Genomic DNA, 23,307 nt, shown 5'->3' with positions numbered 1-23,307 from the left:
TATTTTTGCGTGGTTTTCAAGTGTTAGGTTTCGATCGATGGTAACTCCAAGAATTTTTAGGGTGTCCGAAATAGGAAGGTTCAGGTTTGGTGTGTTAATGACTGTGAATTTGTTCTTGTTATGTTGAGAGGTGAGTATTAGGCATTGGGTTTTTTCTGTATTAAGTTTCAGTCGAAAAGCATCCGCCCATGAATGCATGATATGGAGACTATGGTTGATGTTGTCGGAAATTTCCTCTAGATCTTGTTTAAATGGGATGTAGATCGTTACGTCGTCTGCGTATATGTATGGGTTAAGGTTTTGGTTTGATAGTAGTTTGGCCATGGGTATCATCATTAAGTTGAATAGGGTCGGCGAGAGGGGGGATCCCTGTGGGACCCTGCATTCAGGTATTCATGTGGCTGAAGTAGTCGAGTTAGATGTCACTTGGTATGATCGTGTGGTTAGGAATCCCTTAAACCAATTGAGAACGTTGCCTCCAATTCCGAAGTACTCAAGGATATGTAGTAGTATTCCGTGATCAACCATGTCGAAAGCGCTTGACATGTCAAATTGTAGAAGTAGTATGTTCTGTCCTGTTGCAATCATTTGTTTGAATTTAGTCATGAGGGTGACTAGTACTGTTTCAGTACTGTGGTTAGACCGAAATCCTGAATGGGAGTCGTGGAGTATTGAGAATTTGTTTAGATAGTTTGTGAGTTGTTTGGTCACCAACCCTTCCGTTAGTTTGGTTATTAATGGAATGGATGCTACTGGCCTGTAGTTGGTTAGTTCACTGGCACTTTTCTTTGAGTCTTTGGGTATGGGGGTGAGTAGAATGTTTCCTTTCTCCTTCGGGAAGAGTCCATTTTGTAACATATAGTTCAAGTGTTTCTTATGTCTATTATAAATTGTTGAGGAGCGGATGTCATAAGGTTGTTTGGACATATGTCTAGTTTGCAGTGAGAAAACCGTCTCAAATTTGAGTTTCGCAAATTGCAACTTGGACATTTTCTTGTGAAAAATGTCCATCTGGTGCTTTGTGATGCTTTTGAAACATTTTTTCTCTTTTGAATATGAGTGCCATAATGTTTTTAGCTTTTCCTCATTTGAGAGTTAATCCATCTTCTTCATCATTTTGGTTGCACTTCTCTGTACCTTTGTAATTCCACTATATCTTTTTTGATATATGCAGTTTAAATTCTTATCTATCACATCTGTTCAAAAATCTTCTAATGGAATTTTTTCCTGGCTTATAGTTTAGATTGATCAAAGTGTTTGAAATCTGGCTCTGTTCCTCGGGCATTAGGCCATGTAGCACTAAGAACTGGTAAAAGCACTGTTTCTAATTATAGACAAGTAGCAAGCTTACTAAGTTTTATAAGAAAGTTGGAAGGACTTCTCTCTTTACGGCTATCCGTGTTTTTAGACAAACAAGTTGTCTATACACAATATACGCAAGTTTTCGTAAGATGCATAGCACAGAAACATTGATTTTAATTTTAATTTCTGAGCTCAGAATGTTACTTAGTCAAGCATTACAGATCATACTTTTATAGTTTAACCCTTTGTCCCCTTCGATTCAGTAAACCATAAACTGTTCCTATTTAAATTGAGTCAGGAATTTCTGGGAAAGTACTTACCTGTCTTGCAGGTTTTCTGTCATATGAAACCTAGGGCCCTATTTACTAAGCAGCACTAAGGGCACACTAGCATTTTTAGCACACAATAAAGACACCCATAGGGTGTCTCTAGCATTTAGCATGCACTAATTTTAGGCACACATTAAAAGCGTTAGCCTGTCTTAGCAAACAGGGCCCCTATAGTGTTAAGTTGCTGGTTCTACATCAAAGATGACTTTTGTGGCATCTCATAGATTTAGTCACCTGCACTTTTTTAATGTCCTTCTGATCTCCTTTAGCCTTTCAGTTATCGAGTATGAATGTTCATATGCAAATGACATAGTGCTATTAGTTCCAGTGGTATCTGATCTTTCAAGTACTTTGCTGAAGAACTGGGTTTTCATGTGGTCGTGGACCTTGGACAAAATCTTGTAAATTGATACTAAATAATGACTAAACAAAACTTTTATGGAGGGGCAAACCAGTAGATTTTAGACCTCGCTTGCATTTAACCTTTGATAATATTACACTCCTTTTTGAATCTACTTTGAAAATACCGTGAGTCATTTTAAATCCTCTGTTAATGCAGTAGTGTCTAAAGTGTTTTGGAAGTTACATCTATTTAGTTGTATTCAATCTTACTTCCCTGAAGCTCAATTTCAGATTTTGATTCAATCAATTGATTACTGCAATGTTCTTTAAACAGGGTTGTTTGTAAAGTTGTGCTGTAGACTTCAATTGCTGCAGAATAGAACAGTGAGAGTTGCTTTGCAAACTAGAGGAATATGATAGAATCACTTCTGTGAGTGGTTTTACACTTTTTAGCACTGAAAGTTGGTCAAGAGTTTGAAAAGTTCCCTTTCATTTTTTCACCCTACATGGTGCAACAAACTCTGTTGCACATTTTTGAATTTGGTTTAATTTTTTCAGCACTACGGTTAGCAAACAGATTGAAAAGAAACAGTGCCACTACTCTGGGAAGCCCCCACTGATCAGTTGTCTTCTGAGCAGAATCCATTGACCATCAGTCTCTCACTCTGTTATTCCACAAGTTCCTCACCAGGGTTTGGCTTATTCCCTTGCAGTCCAGATTCTTCACCTGTCTTCTATCCAGAAGGGAGGCAAAAGCCTTACTGAAGTCAGCAGCACCATGATCCACTATAGGGCTCATTTTCAAAAGAGAACAATGTCCAAAAACCGTCATAAAGCACCATTTGGATGGATTTCTTCACAAAACATCCAAATCGGTATTTTTGACACCTGTTTTGCAGATGTCTGTCTATTCATTTCATCCGCAGTGCGTCCAAAGCACAAGGGGGCAGGTTGGGGCATTCCGAAGGTGGGATTAGGGCGGGCCTAACGCGTGCCCCTTTTACAGCCATAATTGAACAAAATCAAAATGTCTAGGGTGAAAACTTCAATGTTTTGTTTTTCTATTGAATAAGACATAAAAAGGTGTCCTAAATGAGCAGATCACCACTGGAGGGATTCAGGGATAACCCCCACCCCCTTACTTCCCCAGTAGTTACTGACCCCCTTCCACCACCAAAAAATGTGAATAAAAATAGTACTTACCAGCCTCTATGACAGACTCGGATGTTATAGTCAGGTCCATTAGAGCAGCATGCAGGTTCCTGGAGTAGTGTAGTGGTGGGTGTAGTGCACTGTAGACAGGTGGACCCAGGCCTACCTGTTACACTTGTGGTGGAAACTGTGAGCCCTCCAAAACTCACCAGAAACCCACTGTACCCACATATAGGTGCCACCTTCACCCAAATGAGCTATTGTAATGGTGTACAGTTGGGGGTAGTGGTTTTTGGTTGTGCTTTGGAGGGCTCAGCAGACAAGATAAAGGAGCAATGGTGAGATGTGTACCTGGAAACATTTATATGACGTCCTCAGCAATGTGCCTACAGTGCCCCATTGGTTTACTGGGATGTCTGGGGAACCAGTCTACTAAAAATGCTGACCCCTCCTACACCCCAATGGCTTGATTTTCTGTGTTTTTCACTTGTGGTTGGCCTGAAAAAATAAATGCACAAAGCACAAAACCTTGTTACAAATGGTATTTTTGAATAAAAAGACAGGCCAAGCAGAACAAAAGAAAGCCTGAAACATTACACAAAGACTTCCACATCTTTACCCCTTGTCCAAAAGCTAGAAATGCTGAGTGTCTAGTCTTCCCGCAGCCTTTGATATCTAGGTGGGTATATTTTATTCCAGATGTTACTATGAAATCACTGGCTTAGTATAACTAGCTTCTAAGTCCCAAGAAAAGCTGGCTACTGTAATTACTAATGTGGAGAATTCTGTCTATTTAGATTTTGGTTGATCTTTTTCAGGCTTGAAATTTACCCCATAAAAAAAATGGTTCGTATTACAGCAAAATCTACAAAGAGTTTGCGCCAAGCAGTGCAGCCTGCTGTGGGAGAGTATGAGCTTAATATGTCACAGGTGCTGCTCCGAAGGGTATGTTTCAAAGCAGGAGAGCTTTTTCTCACCATTTCTCTGTTTTCTGGGTGTCCTCCTGAAACGTTACCTCTTGCTGACCTCTTCTGAATTAGATACTAGTGGTTCTAGCTGTGGCAGTTGCCATTTAAACTACTACTACTTATTTCTATAGCGCTACTAGACATACACAGCACTGTACACTAAACATAAAGAGACAGACCCTGCTCGACAGAGCTTACAATCTAATCAAGACAGACAAACAGGACAAGTAAAGGATAAGGAAATTACTTAAGGTGGGAATTGTAAAACAAGCCTAAGATAAACCATGCAGAGTCCGACCAAGGTCTTGCAAGCCCAATGTCTGTGTCTGAGAGTGGCTGACTGGAACACAGGGACCCAGAAAATCCCAAAAAGTACATTCAGTTTCTCATTGAGCCTGCCATGAGTGGGAAAGCGCGGGGTACAAATGTAATAAAAATAAAATAAATAGCCCATTTCTGAGTGTTTATGGATTCCCATCAAGTGGACTCTTCTGCTGCTTGTCTGAGAATTTTGCCTATGAAAGTTTTTGTCTAGAACTTTTGTTTTCCTAAATGATGCTGCAGTAGGCACCATAGTTGGCGTGTCCTGCTCCTCCCTCTAGCAAAATTGAAATCCAGACTAAAAGCTCAACTTATCTTATCTATTTTTCAACAATAGGTGGTCCTAATCTCTTCTGTCTGTCATGTGTGTTTGTCTTGAGCACATTGTGGAGTACGGACATCTTTCTGTACAGCATCCGTGTGCTCAGTCATACTTTAGACATGATTAGTAGTAGGGAAGTAGACTGTAGTCTACATCTGGTAGATTAGAGTCACCTACAAGCAGAAGCTCCCCTCCAGCACCCCAGAATTTATGATACCACAATTTGCCTCTTTTCCTTGTTCTGGAGGTCTGTATAATGCTCCCATGTGGACAGAAATCATCTTAGGTTTTTTTCCAAGGCAACCCACAGTAATCCAGCTTCTCTGTACATTTTAGAGATACCTCTTCCCTCTTTTACTCTGTCCTCTCTTCTGAAGAAATGGTGCCCTGCTATTGTCACACCCTAGTCCTGATATCCAGGACTCAGTGATTGCAAGCACATCCTGCCATGGCCATCTCCAGGTCTTTCTTATCACCAGTTTTCCAAGCTCTTGCTTTCGTGACTCTCTAAAATGAGACTTTCACCTGTCTTTTGATTTCCTATTTTTCTATTCATCTTTCTTCCCTACTTTTGAATCCCCAAGGACAAGAAGGACAGAAGTTCGTCACAGTATGGTGACGTCACCAAGGGGGAAGACTTCTTCTGCTTAGTATATACAGTATTAGAAGCTTTTGAATTGCTTTACCACTTCCCACCTGCTGCTGTCACACGGCACCACCTTATTCTGTGTCTTTCCAGGGGGCCGGTTGGATGCGTATCACTGGAGCTCACTTCATGACAACATTTTGTCACTGTCACCCTAAAATTCTTTATATGGTGCTCAGAAATGGGCATGGACCCAATTTGTGTGCGCAATTTATTTGAGAAACAAGTCAATTAGTGCTGATAATTGGACGCTAATAATCAATTATTGACACGAATTTGCATTCATTTAAATTTATATGTGTGTCTTTAGGTGCCGGGGTTTGTGTGTAAACTGTACATGTGGATCAGGAAAGGGGGCTTTGCCATGGGAGGGGCATGGGCGGATCAGGGGCATTCCTGGAATTTGCATTCAGTGTTAGATCTTTGCTTAATGAAGGCACAAGATTTTACACCGATTTTCAATTGGTGTAAATCCTCATGTTCAAAACTGGGTGCAGAGACTGGTGCCAAACACTGTTGTATAAACGGTGCTGATAGAATAGCACTTAGCGCTAATTTTTATTGGCGTCCAAAATTGGGCTCCGTTTATAAAGTGTAGTCCTCAATGTTTTATTTGTAAGTTTCTTAAACTCCTGTTGATGTTGTGAGGTACTTTTTCCCCATTAGAGTCTTAGCTAAATTTTCGTCTGTTTTCATATTTCTTTTGCATTTTGCACTAGCTTGGTGTGGGCCTCAGTTTGAGGGCACTTGTATTCAAAATTGAGTTATTTCATTTTGCAGCAGCTATTTTTGCAGACAAAATGTCCCAGAGAAAAGCCCCCAGTGGCTTTAAAAAATGAATCTGGTGCAAGAGGAACATATGCATTATGAATGTGAGCCCTCTAGGTACAGAGAAAGTACCTGCTTATAATGTGTGATTGTTCCCCACCTTGAACTTTATATCTGGTGCTTGCAGTGCCTGGGCATCTGAATTTACTACCTTAGATATAATCATTTGCCTGTGTCCATAGTTTTCTATTGCAAATAAATACCCTTGTTCAGCCAAAAAAAACCATGTCACAATTAATATATTAGAATCAAGATAGTCATTTATCTCAAGAATCAAAAGAAAATTGCTCCAGGTGAAGTAAAGACAAATGCTGTGATGTACTGAAGGCAGATAATGGCGGAGCTTCTCCACCAAAACAAAAAAAAAGTGACTTTTACCCCTTGTGACACTAATTGCAGTCCTGGCAAAGTTTTGGCAATCCAGCTGCCTGCTCTAGGGAGTCTGTTAACACCAGTAACACACCAATCCACAGAGCTCATAAACTTTATCCATAAAAACAAAATCTGTTATGTAAAAAAAAACTTTGTTCAGATGTAGCCTGACGCACTCACAGTTAGTAAGTGTATGTGGATGCCATTGTCTCCACCTTAAAACAGTTGAAAGCGAGGCTCAAGGAAGCAACCATTTAAAAACATCTTCATATAAGGCTCCATAACAAATCACAAAACAATTCTGATACAAATAGAGGCATATTTTCAAAGCACTTTGGGAGGCTAAGTTCCATAGGTTTCTATGGAACTTTGGGAGGCTAAGTGCTTTGAAAATATGCCTCATCGTCAATTTGTAAAGACTTCATACTACAATACACCATTATAAACAGTACTTTTATCTTAAGAGGTTTTCAAACAAATATTAAGAATGAAAAAATATATATTCCTCATATGTATTTCTTGTATGTAAATGACCCTTTACCACACTGATCAATTCAATTCCTGGTTCAAACCTTCAAGATGTGTAGTGTTAAGAATGCCTGAAAGCCTATAAGGGGAGCTCTGTAAGTGGGGGGCTTCCATTTAGGTGTCCCAAGGCTGAATGGTAGGAGTTTTATTCTGTAACAAAAATTAGCCAACCAGGTTCCTTTTTAGAAAACTACTACTACTACTACTACTATTTAGCATTTCTATAGCGCTACAAGGCGTACGCAGCGCTGCACAAACATAGAAGAAAGACAGTCCCTGCTCAAAGAGCTTACAATCTAATAGACAAAAAACTAGCGTAACCCAGTATTGGCGCATCTGACATTTAGATGCTGTCACATTACTCCTAAGTGTGGCAGGGATGCGGCCTCTTAGGTGGCCACTCATTTTAAGGTGCAAAAAAAGAGCAGATGTAGATCCAATATATAAAATGATGGCTTTATTTAAAAATACCCAAAGTGGTCCACATTTCACCCATGCATGGGCTGCATCAGGGGTTACAATACTAAAAATGACCAAACAAAAAGAAATTTAAAGACGTACAAGGATAAAGTAATATATAACACTTATCACATATCACATAAAATGTATGGGATCCATGTGATAACTGTTCTCAGCACTCTAATATCTAATTTTTAAGAAAGAAATTAGCTTAGGTAAAAAGAGTATCCTGATGCAATTTGATATGTCAAGTACTTTTGACGTGGTGGACCACGACATATTACTAAATGTGCTGGATCACCGGCTTAAGTGGTAATGTTCTTCAATGGTTTCAAGGTTTCCCTCAGTTAGGATCTTATCAAGTAAAAATGGCAGGCACTCTCTCACCTCCATGGTCCCCTGAGTGTGGGGTGCCTCAGGGCTCTCCACGCTCCCCCATCCTGTTCAATGTGATGATGGCATCATTGGGCAGCAGGCTTGAAGCTGCAGGTTTTCACACCTTCATATATGCAGTTGACATCATCTACTTGACTTTTAGAAAAGGCATTTCTGAAATTTTGACCCTAATCAAATTAGGACTTGACCTTATGTAATCTTGGGAATCTGAATTCAGATTAAAATTAAACAGACAGAACCAAATTCCTGGTCATCACCAAGCTGTATGATTCCATTATTAACCATTATGGACACCTGCTATAAGGAATAATTAACTGATATTAAGACTGATATATCATCCATGTGACTATTTATTTATTTATTTGTTTGTTTATTTATTTATTGCATTTGTATCCCACATTTTCCCACCTATTTGCAGGCTCAATGTGGCTTACAATGCTCCATCATGGCATTTGCCATTCCAGAGTAAAAGATACAATTGGTATTACATAAAGAACATGAATGATATAATAGAACTAAACAATCAGGTATAGAGAGAAAACATACAGAACATCTGGTGAGTGGTGATGTGATACAGGTTTTAATTATGGATCATTGTGGTATGCCTTATTGAAGAAATAAGTCTTCAGTGATTTATGAAAGTTGAATAGGTCATAAATTGTTTTCAGGTCAAGTGGCAATGCATTCCACAGCTGCGTGGTCATGTAGGAAAAGCTGGATGCATGTGTTAGTCTGTATTTTAGACCTTTATAGCTGGGGAAGTGAAGATTTAGGAATGTGCGTGCTGATCTTTTAGCATTTCTGGGTGTCAAGTCAATAAGGTCTAGCATGTAGGCTGGGGCATCTTCATGAACGATTTTATGAACCAGAGTGCAGACCTTGAACGCGATACGTTCTTTAAGTGGAAGCCAGTGTAGCTTTTCTCTTAGGGGTTTGGCACTTTTGTATTTCCAAATATTAGTCTGGCTGCAGTGTTTTGGGCTGTTTGAAGTTTCTTGATGATTTGCTCTTTACAGCCAGCATAAAGTGCATATATGCAAAAAAATATTATACAACGTTGGAGATAGTGGAGAACCCTGCGGTACACCACAATGATTACTCCATCTCTCGGAACGTTCATTTCCTTCCCTAACTGTGTAAGAGATAGCTTTCAAGAAACCACTGAACCAGGTCAATATAGTACCAGTAATTCTAATATCACTCAATTCAGCAAGTAAGATGTCATGTTCTACTAAATTGAATGCTGAAGATAAATCAAATTATAACAACAGTGCTTTTCCCATTATTACTCAGAATATATCTTGCTTTATCAAATATCAAAGTTAGCACAGTTTCAGAACTAAAGCTTGATCTAAACCCTGATTGGGAGAAATGAAAATGTTATATGTATATAGATAGTCATTCAATTGAGCGCAAACTAGACCCTCTATGAACTTTGTAAAAAGATGTATTGAAGCTACAAGCCTATAATTTGTAACCAAATATTGTGATTAATTTGCATCCTTAACAATAGGTGTTAAAATAATTTCTCCAAATGAGGATTCAAAAAGTCCCTCAGACAATAAATGTTGAACCCATGCCAGTTCAATGCTTTCTGGGGGGGGGGGGGGGGGTAGTGTTTGGTATTATATGTTAATTATAAACTACTGGAAACATTAAAACAGGGTTGTCCAACCTTGGTCCTTGAGGTCTGCAATCCAGTTGGGTTTTCAGGTTTTCCCCAATGAATATGCATGAGTATTTGAATGCATTGCCTCCATTGTATGCATTAAACATATTCATTGGGGAAATCCTAAAAACCCAACCTGGCGAGGACTGAGGTTGGACACCCCTGCATTAAACCTTCTATAGATGATACGTAATGCATACTACAGTTAAAATAATTGCAAATGTTAAAAATCTCCCAAATACAATTTATGATGCTAATCGTTAAATCACAAGTTCCACATTGTACATATGTGATGTGAAATTCTTCTGACTTTCATTAATCTAATTGGTTGCTAGATTGCCCTTTTACCAGCAATTGTGTCACGATTGTGGTCGTGACCCCTCTCAGACTCACCTTATTTCCGGCGGTCAGCTTCTGAGCTGGCTTCTGTCTGTTCTTCCTGAGTTAGTTCTGTCTCTGTGTGCTGGCTGCTTCCAGCATGGCTCTGATTACTTATACTGCACCTGTGTGTGTTAAGCCTCTCTGTGCTTCAGTATGCTTTCTGCCTGTGTCTTGGTTTGTGTTCCTCTTGCCCTCTGGTGGCCAGAACCGGTGGCTGCCATAGACTTTCTTTCTGGTCCGGTCCAGATATTCCAGCCCTCCAGACTTGGTTTGAAGTTTGGCAGCTAGTCTCACCCGTAACTGCCTCATGATTCCTGCAGCTGAGTTTCAGCTGCGGATGGGTTTATTACCACCTGGAACCTTCTGAGTTTGCCTTTGCATCGTCTAAGGTCCCTGGTTTGTTGGTGCTTTGTTGCACTTCTGCCTAGTCTGGTTTCTTGATTAGTTCCTTTTCTGCTGTGTGTAGTTTAGCTTAGGTTTATTCGCTTACTTCCCTAGTCTTGTTTCTGGTCTGTATTCCTTGTCTAGTTTCTGTTTGTCTGTGTCTCTTGCTTAGTGGCTGCTCTGCAGCTTTCAGTCCTGTCTCTTGTCTGTCAGTATTTGTACCCTGTTTTAGTGGCTGCTCTGCAGCTTTCAGTCTTGTCTGTTGTCTGTCAGTATTTGTACTCTGTTTCAGTGGCTGCGTGGCAGCTTTCAGTTCCTGTCCTTTAGATTGTCCATTCCCTGCTTTGTGTAGTATTGTCTGTCTGTGAGTCCTAACCCAGTTTCCTGCCTTGCTGCCCATGTATATTCCTTTCCCCTCTGACCCTCAGTCCCTGTTCAGCCTAGTTGGTATCCAATGCCTGCCCTGTGTGGTAAGCCCTGCCGGCCGCCTGCACCCAGGGGCTCAACTCCTGGGGAAGGGCGGTCAAGTGCAGGTGAAATCTAGCTGTTTCTGTCAGAGTTCTGCCTTGTCTCTGGTGTGGGGTGGTTTTGCCTGCCACTGCTGCTCCACGGCAGTGGCCCAAGGGGTCACAAACCTAGTTTCTGCCTTGTAAGCCTGACAAATTGAAAGGAAACTCTGGAATGAGGGGGCATAGGATGAAGGTGAAAGGGGATAGACTCAGAAGTAACCTGAGGAAATACTTCTTCACTGAAAGGGTGATGAATTTGTGCAACAGCCTCCTGGTGGAAGTGGTGGAGATGAAAACAGTATCTGAATTCAAGAGAGCTTGGGACAAGTACATAGGATTTCTAAGGGATTGATAGGGAGAGCAGATGTCATGGATGGGCAGACTGGATAGGCCATATGGTCTTTATCTGCCTACATTTTTCTATGTTTGTATTACGGATATCTTGTATTTTAAATCTAGAAGAACATCAAAGTGAGGACTAGGGGGTGACATCTGTTCCAGTCCTGAACTTCTGCAGTCATTTCTTTCACAGTGTTAGCAGGAAGGTTCTTACCAAAATACAGCACACCACTGCTATTCTAGATTTATATGAAACCAGTCAATTAGTTATTTATATATTGGCAAATCTGAAGACTCAGTCAATACATTTAGATGCACAATCTGTCCTCTCCCTCTTCCCACATTCTTATTGTATGTTCTTTCCCAACAGTCTGGTGAGACGACAGAACTGAACCTAGATATGCCAGTGAGTGCAGTAGCCACCCAACAACTCATTTTGGACACCAAATCAGGTGAGTCATCTGCTCAATCAATGTCTAAACTTGCCAACCCAACACCCTGCCCTAGACCATACACAGGACACACCCAACACCCTTCCAGAGACCATGTATACAGGACACACCCAACACCTTCCCATAGACCAATACCCAGGACACACCCAACATCTTCCCATAGACCATACACAGGACACACCCACACCCTTCCACAGACCACGTATACAGAAGACACTCAACACACTTCCAAAGACCAGGTATATAAGACACACCTAACATCATGGTCCCAACCAACACCTTCCCATAGACCATAGACAGGACACACCCACACCCTTCCATAGACCATGTATATAGGAGACACTCAACACACTTCCAAATACTAGGTATATAAGACACACCTAACATCATGGTCCCAACCAACACCTTCCCATAGAAAGTACACAGGACACACCCAACACCTTCCCATAGACCATACACAGGACACACCTACACCCTTCCACAGACCATGTGTACAGGACACACCCAACACTTTCCCATAGACCAATACCCAGGACACACCCAACACCGTCCCATAGACCATACACAGGACACACCCACACACTTCCAAAGACCAGGTATATAAGACACACCTAACATCATGGTTCCAACCAACACCTTCCCATAGACTATACACAGGACTCACCCAACACCCTTCCACAGACCATGTGTACAGAACACACCCAACACCTTCTCACGGATCAATGCCTAGGACACAACCAACACCGTCTCATAGACCGTACACAGGACACACCCACACCCCTCCACAGACCATGTATACAGGAGACACTCAACACACTTCCAAAGACCAGGTATACAAGACACACCTAACATCATGGTCCTAATCAACACCTTGCCATAGACCATACAGGATATATTCGATACTCTCCCATAGACTATGAAGGCAATATTGAGCCTATTGTGGTTACATTTTTTTAGACGCTATGGGACATACACAGTACCAGTTGTTTTTATTGTAATTGTGTATGTGTTTTTGTTGCCTGCCTTGAGCTGTGGTAAATGTGGGTTACAAAATGTTTAAATAAATAAATAAAATAAATAAATACCATGCTCACCAACCAACTCTAGACTATATATGGACACACAGTAAGTAATCCATTCACCATCAACGATCCTTGTGATGCGATGTATAAGTTACTCCAGAAGAGTTAGTAACCTTCATGCTGACAGTGTGAAAGAGAAGATTGCAGAAGTGCAGGAGTGGAACAGACATCACCCCTAGTCTTTATTTATTAAAAAGTTTATATTTTGCATTATCTAAAATTCTAAATGGGTACCAAACTAATATACACAATTAAAATTATTTATACTAAAAAAATCATTCAATATAAATAACATAAAAAACACTGCACATTCACATAAAACCAGTAAAAATAAAACCGTTTTCTTTGGCATCACTGAGTCCCTTTAGCAAAAAGAGGAGAGAGTGTGCATTAACCGGTCTGCTGATAACTTAGAGGCCCTTTTACTAAGCTGCGTGTTTACAAGCACCAAAATGGATTTACCGCATGGCTACCATGTGGCCCTTGTGGTAATTTCATTTTTGGCGCGTGTCCACTACGCGTGCCTGAAAAAAATATATTTTTTTTTCTGGCACACGTCAGCTACGCATGCCAAGTAGCATTTGGTGCGCATAGGTCATTACCTCCCGGTTACCACGTGAGACTTTACTGCTAGGTCAATGGCTGGTGGTAAGGTCTCAGACCCAAAATGGACATGCGGCAATTTTCATTTTGCCGCATGTCCATTTTCAGCAAAAATTTTTAAAAGTGCTTTTTTACAGGCGTGCTGAAATATGGATTGGCGCACGCCCAAAACCCACGCCTACACTACTGCAAGCCATTTTTCAGTGCACCTTAGTAAAAGGACCCCTTACTTTGGCTTTATACATAGAAGAAAACATGTCTAAAATCATGAACCTTCAGTGCCTCCTACAGGGCTGAAATTGAACAAACTGTTATACTTATCTTCTAGAGTCAGAGATGGACGATATCTGTAGCACTGATGAAAGAGCAATCCAGCAGCATAGCCAGGTAAGGATGGAGGAGTGAGGGTGTGTTTATTTCCACATGTGCAGTCTGCTTTCCTTTCCTCTTATCTCCCATTTTTCGTAGTGATATAAGTGTCTGTGTATGACTAGGGCTGCCCAGGGACCTTTGGCTATTCTGCTTTTTGAACTCACAACCCACTATGGGGGATGTTTACTAAAGCATAGCTCGAGTTATTTGCAAAAGGACCCATAGGAATAAAATGGGCCCTGCTGCAGATAATTCGAGCTAAGCTTTAGTAAACAACCCCCTATGTTACAGATATCAGGGACCCTAGCATAAAAAAAACAAATTACTAATGAGAATGTGGCAGAGAAGAATCGACTGTCCTGACTAAAGGGAAGTATATTAAATAAATGGAACTTGGTATAGGAAGAGGAAGGGAGAGGGATATTTGGATTTAGCTCAGGCCTTTTCAGTAGGATCTCAAGGTGAGTTACATTCAGATACAGTGCAGAAATCCAAAGGAGATGTATGAGATAGGAGGAGAGAGATTAATAAACTCAGTTTAGGAGAGAGACCTTGGGGTGTTGGTGTCTGAGGATCTCGAGGTGATGAAACAATGTGACAAGGTGGTGGCCATGGCCAGAAGGATGCTAGGCTGCATAGAGAGGGGTATAATCAGCAGAAAAAGGAAGTGTTGATGCCCCTGTATAAGTCATTGGTGAGGCCCCACGTGGTCTAATGTGTTCAGTTTTGGAGGCTGTATCTTGCTAAGGACATAAAAAGACTTGAAGCGATACAGAGAAAAGCAACGAAAATGGTAGGGGGTTTGCGCTACAAGACGTATGAGGAGAGACTTGATGATCTGAAGATGTATACCCTGGAGGAAAGGAGATGTTCAAATATTTGAAAGGTATTAATATGCAAACAAATCTTTTCCAGAGAAGGGAAGGTGGTATAACTAGAGGACTTGAATTTAGATTGCAGGGGAGCTGACACATCAGGAACTACTTTTTCACGGAGAGGGTGATAGATGCCTGGAATACCCTCCTGCAAGAGGTGATGGGGGTGAAAACAGTAACAGAAGTCAAAAATGTGTATGATAAACACAAGGGAATCCTGTATAGAAGGCATGGAACCAAACAAGCTTAGCAGTGATTAGATCGCAACACCAGTAATTAGGAAGTGAAGCCAGTGCTGAGCAGACTTGTATGGTCTGTTCCCTGATCATGGCTGGACAGATTCAGCTTCAGTAGTTTGATAACAAGACCAGTGCTGGGGCAGACTTCTACAGTCTGTGCCCTAATTTTGGTTGGGCAGACTTCTGTGGTCTGTGCCCTGAAAATGGCAAGGACAAATAAAGATTAAGGTAACATATGAAGTATCACACCATATCTTATGCTATGAGTTTATCCTGTTAGGCAGACTGGATGGGCCATACAACACTATTTATTTATTTATTGCATTTGTATCCCACATTATCCCACCTCTTTGCAGGCTCAATGTGGCTTACAATTCGTCGTGGATACTGGAAATAGAAGAGAATATACATTTGGTTTTACAGAGGGTTTTGGGTTACATGGTGGTGAAATACATGGTTGTATTAAAGCTTGTACAAAAGGCATTATAAGACATTCCTATATATATGAAAGAGTTACAAGTGTTGATCTTTGTGATATATCTTGTCGAAGAGGTAAGTTTTCAGTAGTTTACGGAAGTTGGTCAGTTCATGGACCGTTTTCAGGTTACGTGGTAGTGCGTTCCATAGCTGCGTGCTCATATAGGAAAAGGTAGATGTGTGCGTTAATTTGTATTTCAGACCTTTACAGTTGGGAGGATGAAGGTTGAGGAATGTGCGAGAAGATTTTATTGCATTCCTGGGTGGTAGTTCAATTAGGTCTGACATGTGGGCTGGGGCGATGATTTTATGGACTAGGGTACAAAGTTTGAACGTGATGCGTTCTTTAAGTGGGAGCCAGTGTAGTTTTTCTTGTAGGGGTGTCGCGCTTTCATATTTTGGTTTGCCGAATATTAATCTGGCTGCCGTGTTCTGGGCTGTTTGGAGTTTTTTAAGTATTTGCTCTTTGCAGCCAGCGTATAGTGAGTTACAATAGTCCAGATGACTGAGTACTAGTGATTGTACCAGATTGCGGAAGACAGACCTTGGGAAAAATGGTTTAATTCTTTTTAGTTTCCACATTGAGTGAAACATCTTTTTAGTTATGTTTGTCGCATGATTCTATACCTCTCCACACCTGACATCACCGCGGAGACCCAGGCCAAGGTATCGGCCTGTTTATCCGACATTGCGGCATGGATGTCCAACCGCCACCTGAAGCTGAACATGTCCAAGACCGAGCTCCTCGTCTTTCCTCCTAAACCCACTTCTCCTCTTCCTCCACTCTCTATCTCAGTTGATAACACCCTCATCCTCCCCGTCCCATCTGCCCGCAACCTCGGAGTCATCTTCGACTCCTTTCTCTCCTTCTCTGCGCATATCCAACAGACTGCCAAGACCTGTCGCTTCTTCCTCTTCAACATCAGCAAAATTCGCCCTTTCCTCTCTGAGCACACCACCAGAACTCTCGTCCACGCTCTCATTACCTCTCGCCTTGATTACTGCAACTTACTCCTCACCGGCCTCCCACTCAGCCATCTATCCCCCCTTCAATCCGTTCAGTACGCTGCCGCACGTCTTATATTCCGCCAGAACCGATATACTCATATCACCCCTCTCCTCAAATCACTTCATTGGCTTCCGATCAGATATCGCATACAATTCAAGCTCCTCCTCCTTACCTACAAATGCACTCAGTCTGCGGCTCCTCACTACCTCTCCACCCTCATCTCCCCCTATGCTCCCGCCCGTAACCTCCGCTCACAGGACAAAGCCCTTCTCTCAGTACCCTTCTCCACCACTGCCAACTCCAGGCTCCTCTCATTCTGCCTTGCCTCACCCTATGCCTGGAACAATCTTCCTTTACCCATACGCCATGCCCCCTTCCTACCCATCTTCAAATCTCTGCTTAAAACTCACCTCTTCAATGCTGCATTCGGCGCCTAACCGCTTGAGAAATATAGAATGCCCCAATCTATCCACCCTATCAGATTAACTGTTTACTCGTCCTCTAGATTGTACACTTGTCTTTAGATTGTTCTCCTGTCTTTTAGATTGTAAGCTCTTTGAGCAGGGACTGTCCTTCTATGTTTAAATTGTACAGCGCTGCGTAACCCTAGTAGCGCTTTAGAAATGTTAGTTAGTAGTAGTAGTAGTAGTATTCTCAAGTGTTAGGTGTCGATCAATGGTGACTCCAAGAATTTTTAGGGTGTTCGAAACTGGTAGGTTTAGTTTAGGTGTGTTGATGGTGGTGAATTTATTCTTATTGTATTGCAAAGTGAGTACTAGGCATTGGGTTTTTTCTGCATTAAGTTTCAGCTGAAATGCATCTGCCCAGGAATTCATGATGTGTAGGCTTTGCTTGATTTCATTGGAGATTTCCCTTAGATCTTGTTTGAATGGGATGAAGATCGTTACATCATCAGCGTATATATATGGGTTTAAGTTCTGATTCGATAGTAGTTTGGCCAAGGGTGTCATCATTAGGTTGAATATGGTTGGTGACAGAGGGGATCCCTGTGGAATGCCGCATTCAGGTGTCCATGTAGCTGATGTAGCCGAATTTGATGTCACTTGATAAGAGCGTGTAGTTAGGAACCCCTTAAACCAGTTGAGAACGTTGCCTCCAATGCCGAAGTATTCGAGGATGTGTAATAAGATTCCATGGTCAACCATGTCAATGCTCTTGACATGTCGAATTGTAACAGTAGTATGTTATTCACGTTTGCTATCAATTGTTTGAATTTTGTCATGAGCGTAACTAATAAGGTTTCAGTGCTGTGATTAGCGCGGAATCCTGACTGGGAATCGTGTAATATTGAGAACTTGTTTAGATATTCTGTGAGTTGTTTGGTCACCATACCTTCTGTTATTTAGGTAATTAATGGGATGGATGCTACTGGTCTGTAGTTCGTTAGTTCGTTAACGTTTTTCTTTGCATCCTTGGGTATAGGGGTGAGTAAAATGTTGCCTTTCTCCATTGGGAAGAGTCCATTTTGTAGCATAAAGTTCACGTGGTTTGTTAGGTCCATTATAAATTGTTGAGGGGCTGATTTCATGAGGTTGTTTGGGCATATATCTAATTTGCAATGAGATTTGGCAAATCTTTTAAGCGTTTGTGAGATAAGGTCTTCCAGTAGTATTATGAATTCAGTCCAGATCCTGTCTGCTGGGTAAACTCCAGGGTCAGGGTCTAGGCATTCTAGGAGTGCGGTGTAGTTGATGGGGCTGGCAGGTATTTTGAGTCGCAGTTGTATGATTTTCTTCTTAAAGTACTTCGACAAGTCGTCAGCTCCTGGTGTGTCTTTGCTGTTGTTGGTGACTGGAGTAGTATCTAATAATTTATTCACGAGTTGGAAGAGTTTGTGTGTGTCTTTGTAATTTGGGCCAATTTCAGTTTTGTAGTATTGTCTTTTGGTTTGTCTTATGGTATATTTATATTTCCTTCGGAGTTGCTTCCAAGTGTTGAAAGTGGGATCATCTTTCTTTTTATTCCACGCACGTTCTAGTTTCCTAACTTGTGTTTTGAGTTTTTTCAGTTCTTCATTGAACCATGGTATTGAGTTCTTTCTGTGCGAGGTTCTGGTTTGGATTGGGGCAATGTTGTTTAGTATTAATTTACATCTGTTATCCCAATCTGAGAGGAATTGGATTGTGTCTGTCTTTATTGTCCATCCGTCGATGTAGATTTGTTGCCAGAATTTAACCGGATCTATTTTTCCTCTTGTGGTGTAGGTTTTTCGTGTTTGTGTGTTAGGTAAGTATTTCATTCTCCATTGGAGGGTGATACGTATGTGCTTTGTAATGGTCTGACCACAGTGTAGGTGACCAATTAGTGTTTGTTAGTGTAACAGTTGTGTCGTGGTCAAATTTGTGTGTTATGATATCTAATGTGTGACCTTTTTTGTGTGTTGGTTGTGTATTTTGTCCTTGTAGATCCCATAGTTGTAAGAACTCTTTACAGTCTTGGGTACTTGTTATGGTGAGATCTTCCAGGTGTAGGTTAATATCTCCTATTATGATGAGGTTAGAGGAAGAGATACAGGTGTTCGAGATGAAGTCCATGAAGTGTGTTTGGCAGTCTCGCCAGTTGCCTGGTAGAATATGACTATAGAATATGACTGCGTTAAGGTGTTCCTGCAATTTTGGGTGGCTGATACTTATGGAAGCGATTTCAAGTTGTGGCAGTATGGATTCAGCTGTGTTTGTGATGTTGAACTCCGATTTGTATATTATGGCTATTCCTCCTCCTCTTTTTCTGTTTCTTGTCCAGTGTGTAATTTTGTATCCTGGTGGGCATAATTCTAGGATTATAGGGTCTTGAAGGTTGTGGACCCAGGTTTCAGTGATGAATAGGAAGTCAAGGTTGTCTGCAGTGATCCAGTCTGTTATGGTCTCTGTTTTTTTTACTACTGATCTGGCGTTTACGTATCCCATTTGGATTGAGTGGTAAGGTTCGGTTCGGGGCGTTGATGTCTTAATTTTTATTAGTTGCCTGTTTTCCTGATGTCTAGTTTTGTTGTGTCCTTTCTTCTCTTTCTGTTGGTTATTTCCATATATATTTGTTTTTCCTTTTAATTGATTGTTGTTTTTTTGTTCTGGTGGGTTGTGCTTAATTTGTCTGTTGGGTGTGTGTGTTGTAGGTAGATTGGTGTTTGTGTTAGGAATAGTCCATGCGTAGTATATTAGGGGGAGGAAGTAGATTATCATAATCAGTTTGTTGGTGTTCATGTTGGCTGTTATTCTGAGATTCGTATTGTGTATTTAAAGGTATATAGCAGGTAACAGATCGTGCCTCCTTATGGTGTTGTTAGATGTCTTGCAGTCATTTATAAGACATTTCTAAGGTAAACATAAGAACGTTTAGAAGCAAAGCGATTTGAAGGCTTTTAGCATGTGTTCAAAGGCAGCAAGGCACTTAAAACATTTATGCTAGCATTTAAACAATTAAGTGTATCAAATCATTTGTAATACAAGGCATTTAGAAGCATTTAAGAATAAGGCAGCTAAAAGCAAAGCTTGTACGACCTTGAAATGCATTTAAGAGTAGCAGTGCGATTAAAACATTTATACTGGTTAGATTCTTAAGAGTTTCTTATTACAATGTTTCAGCAAACAGAGTAATAATTCAATTAAAGCATCTGTGCTCGCAATTTATCACAAGAGTTTCTTGCTATGATGTTTCGGCAAGCAAACAAAGAGTTAACCTGAGCAGGCAGCAGTCTGAAGGTGTGTTCCACCATCTGCTCTCTGGCCCAGATCGGTACTTGTTCGCTTCTCTGCTCATCCGAATGGGATTAAGTCCAGCGCTCTCAGGCAGGTCCCGTCTTGTCCACAGGCAATCGGTGCAGATTCGCTGGTGGTGTTTGTCGAGCCGAGGTCTGCGCTAGCGCCGAGCAGTCGTGTTTAGTTCGGTTCAGCGTGGTCCGAGCATGGGCTGCTCTGAGCCTTGCGTTGTGCCTCACTGATCTTCTTTGGTATTTGCTCCTTCCTCCTGCCCTCGCAAATCTTATCCGATGGTTGCTTCTTTCTTTTGTTACTTCTGCCTCTCCCGCCTGTCTTCTTTTGCCGCTGCTGGTAATCTGCGCTCCGATTCCTTCTGCCGCTAGCTGATGTGCAGCAGAGATTGCCTGTTAGCAATATTGATGGTATGTGCGGCGGGTGATTGGTGATTTAGGAGGAGGGTGCAGGCGGGCGGGTGGTTAGCGATGTCGGAGGTGGTTCCCGGCTATCAGGTGGTCAACGGTGCAGGAGGTGGGTGCAGACACCAGGCAGTCGGCGAATCTGGAGGTGGCCGCGAGCGGTCAGGTGGACTGACGATGCTGGTAGTGGGCGCAGCGGGTGTGCCACCACGGGTCAGGGCCAGGCAGTCCGGCGGCCTTGGCCGGGGACTCTGGCCACTTCCCAGTCAGCTCTCCCACGCGCTGTGGCCCAGATCGGGAGCCTGAGTGTTCTCCGGCCTTGCGACGTCTCCCACCCCACCTCTCGGTGAAGCCACGGGTCACACAGTTACGATCTTTTATATTCTGCGCTGGGCAGAAGATATCTGGTGCTGGAGGCTTTACCTTGATCTTCTGGCTCTCTCCTTTGTTTCTACTTTCTCCTTCTCTGGCTGGATTGTGTAGCATTTCTCCTTTCTTTCCGCTTTCTACTCCACAGCAGGCAGTGGTGGTAGACAGGTTCCCTGTATCTATTTTCCCTTGAAAGAATCCAGCAGCTTTCCAGGCCCTGAGGCTGGTTCCCACTCCCTGTACATTAGGGTCAGACACTGTGCTAGTCAAAGACTTTTTTTTTTAAGAAGCAAGAAGATGCTGCAGCCAGGAAGTTAAAAGTTAGATTCTGTCCCCTTGCATTGATGGTAAGGAATTAGGCAGGGACTCCAAGCCAAACCATTGATCCCCTTGAGGTGCAGTGACCAGGGATGTAGAACCAATACAGGAACCCCCTCTCCCCCCCTGCTTCTGGGCTGGGTTTTATAGTAACCCAGATTTCCCTCCAAGGGATGTATCTTCTCACCCTGTCAGTCAGGAAGAAGACACAGCTCCCATGCTAGAAACTGTGTGGTAAGAAACAGGTCTGAACTCCTTTATTGTTGTAGAACAGCTCAAGTTTCCTGTACTGCTCAACAAGCAGAAGCTCAGCCTGCTCTACAACTGCTTCTGGGAATGCTACATGAGAAGGGTAAAAGGGTGAATGCTCTTCTTGTCACATGATTTTATAATAGAAATTTTCCGCAAGTAAAGCACGATTTACACACACAAAATGCTTTATAAAATTACCTCCTTATATTTTTCATTTCCAACTTTTGCTTGGTCACAGAGGGGCTACAGTCCTGGATCTCATGAAGAGACAGATAAACCAGAGACAGGAAGAGATGAATATCTGTCAGATATTTCTGCCAACGCAAGAAACAGAGTAGTTACACATATGAAGAATCTCTCACACCGGCAAACATCTGATGTAGAAGGTGACGTATCTCCATGGGGTTCCTGATGGAGCAAAGCTGAGGATGATGGCAGCCATGATAAGCTGCTTCAGGCATGGCGTGAGTGCCAGCTGTTCTGAAGGCTTACTGTTGCTGCTGTGATTAGCTTTAAAGTTCATGTGACTCACTTGTTATGGTGTTTAATTCTTCTGACCTTGTCATGTGGTTACTGGTGAAGGGATTTTGGATTTAGTTCACATCTTTTCCAGCAGTAGCTCAAAGTGAGTTATATTCAGATAGTAGGTCATTTTTTTCCCTAGAGGGCTCACAATTTCAGGGACCCTTTTACTAAAACTGAGCGTGCTCTAATTGCTAAGAAGCCCATATGTATAAAATAAGTATCTTAGCATTTAGCGCAGACTAAGCTTTATTAAAAGGGCCCCTAAATTTGTGCCTGAGGCAATGAAGGGTTAAGTGAATTGACCAAGATTACATGGAGCTGAAGAGGAAATTGAACCGGGCAGTGTTATGATACTGCTCATCCAGGATGTCATCAATAGTGTGTCATGTTTATCTTTGTTTCTTTGAAGAATTTGCTATACTGTCTCTTCCGGCAAACAGGTCAAAGTGGTTCACAGTAAAAGACAATAAAATAGAAAGTCAAGAAATGTGGAGCTCCATTAAAAATAGGAAAGATTAACAAAAATAGAGAAAACACACTACCCAAGGTTCAGCTCATTCAAAATATGATGGCACATGACCTGGCTCAAGATCACAGGTATTAGGTTGTCATACTATTTCCTGCAAGGTTCTGATTTGATGAGGTTGGACAGACTGCCATGGAATAATGCTGCCTTAAACATTGTTCTTACAGGTCTGGTTGAGCTTCTGAACCGAGTGCAGAGTTGCTGTGCAGATGACCAGCGGGGCTTGCTCTCGAAAGAAAATCTTGTTCTTCCAGATTTCTTGCAACTTCCTGATCAGATTCAATGTGGTGATGAAAACTCAGAGATAGAGCAAGCTAATGAGCTCAGTTTACTGAGTCCTAGTGCTCCAACAAAATCTATGAATCCACCTTCCTCCTGCCTGTGCTCCTCACTAATGCCTGTTGACCAGTGTTGGCACAAGGGTGCATCACAGACTGAATGTCATTCCCCCTCCAAGTCACAGCTCCTAGACTGCTCTACAAAAAACCCAACCTGAGTCACACAGGGAGATGCACATTCAGCTGGGGCACAGTCCCACTGTCTACTCATGTCTTTCATCCTTCTGCAGAACCAGAACCACTGTATCAATTCCAGCTCAACATGTGCCATTACTATCACTTTGAATCCCAAACTGTAAAATGTAAATAAAGAACAGAGGTAGAGATGTAGGAATATTTAACATACTTTTAAATGATCTGGGAGAGGGAGTGACTAGTGAAGCAATTAATTGGCAGATGACACAAAATTATTCAAAGTAGTTAAACTATGAATGGACAGTGCAGGAGGACCTTCCAAACCTAGGGAACTGGGCATCTAAATGTATTACAAG

The 23,307-nt window shown here is 41.8% G+C and overlaps 1 protein-coding gene across 1 annotated transcript in view; it reads left to right on the top strand.

The window, feature by feature from the left end:
• The window catches only part of RGS14 (regulator of G protein signaling 14), a 121,123-nt gene that overhangs the window by 68,749 nt on the left and 29,067 nt on the right, over positions 1 to 23,307 (top strand). Inside the window, 5 exon segments of the mRNA XM_030213438.1 lie at positions 3,944 to 4,070; positions 11,618 to 11,699; positions 13,713 to 13,771; positions 21,666 to 21,813; positions 22,646 to 22,888. Of these exon segments, the coding sequence (XP_030069298.1) occupies positions 3,944 to 4,070; positions 11,618 to 11,699; positions 13,713 to 13,771; positions 21,666 to 21,813; positions 22,646 to 22,888 (659 nt within the window).

This window comes from Microcaecilia unicolor, chromosome 8 (genome assembly GCF_901765095.1).
Source record: "Microcaecilia unicolor chromosome 8, aMicUni1.1, whole genome shotgun sequence".
Classification (NCBI taxonomy): Eukaryota; Metazoa; Chordata; class Amphibia; order Gymnophiona; family Siphonopidae; genus Microcaecilia; species Microcaecilia unicolor.
Note: the sequence above shows the minus strand (reverse complement) of the source record. Positions and strands in the feature narration are given on the sequence as shown.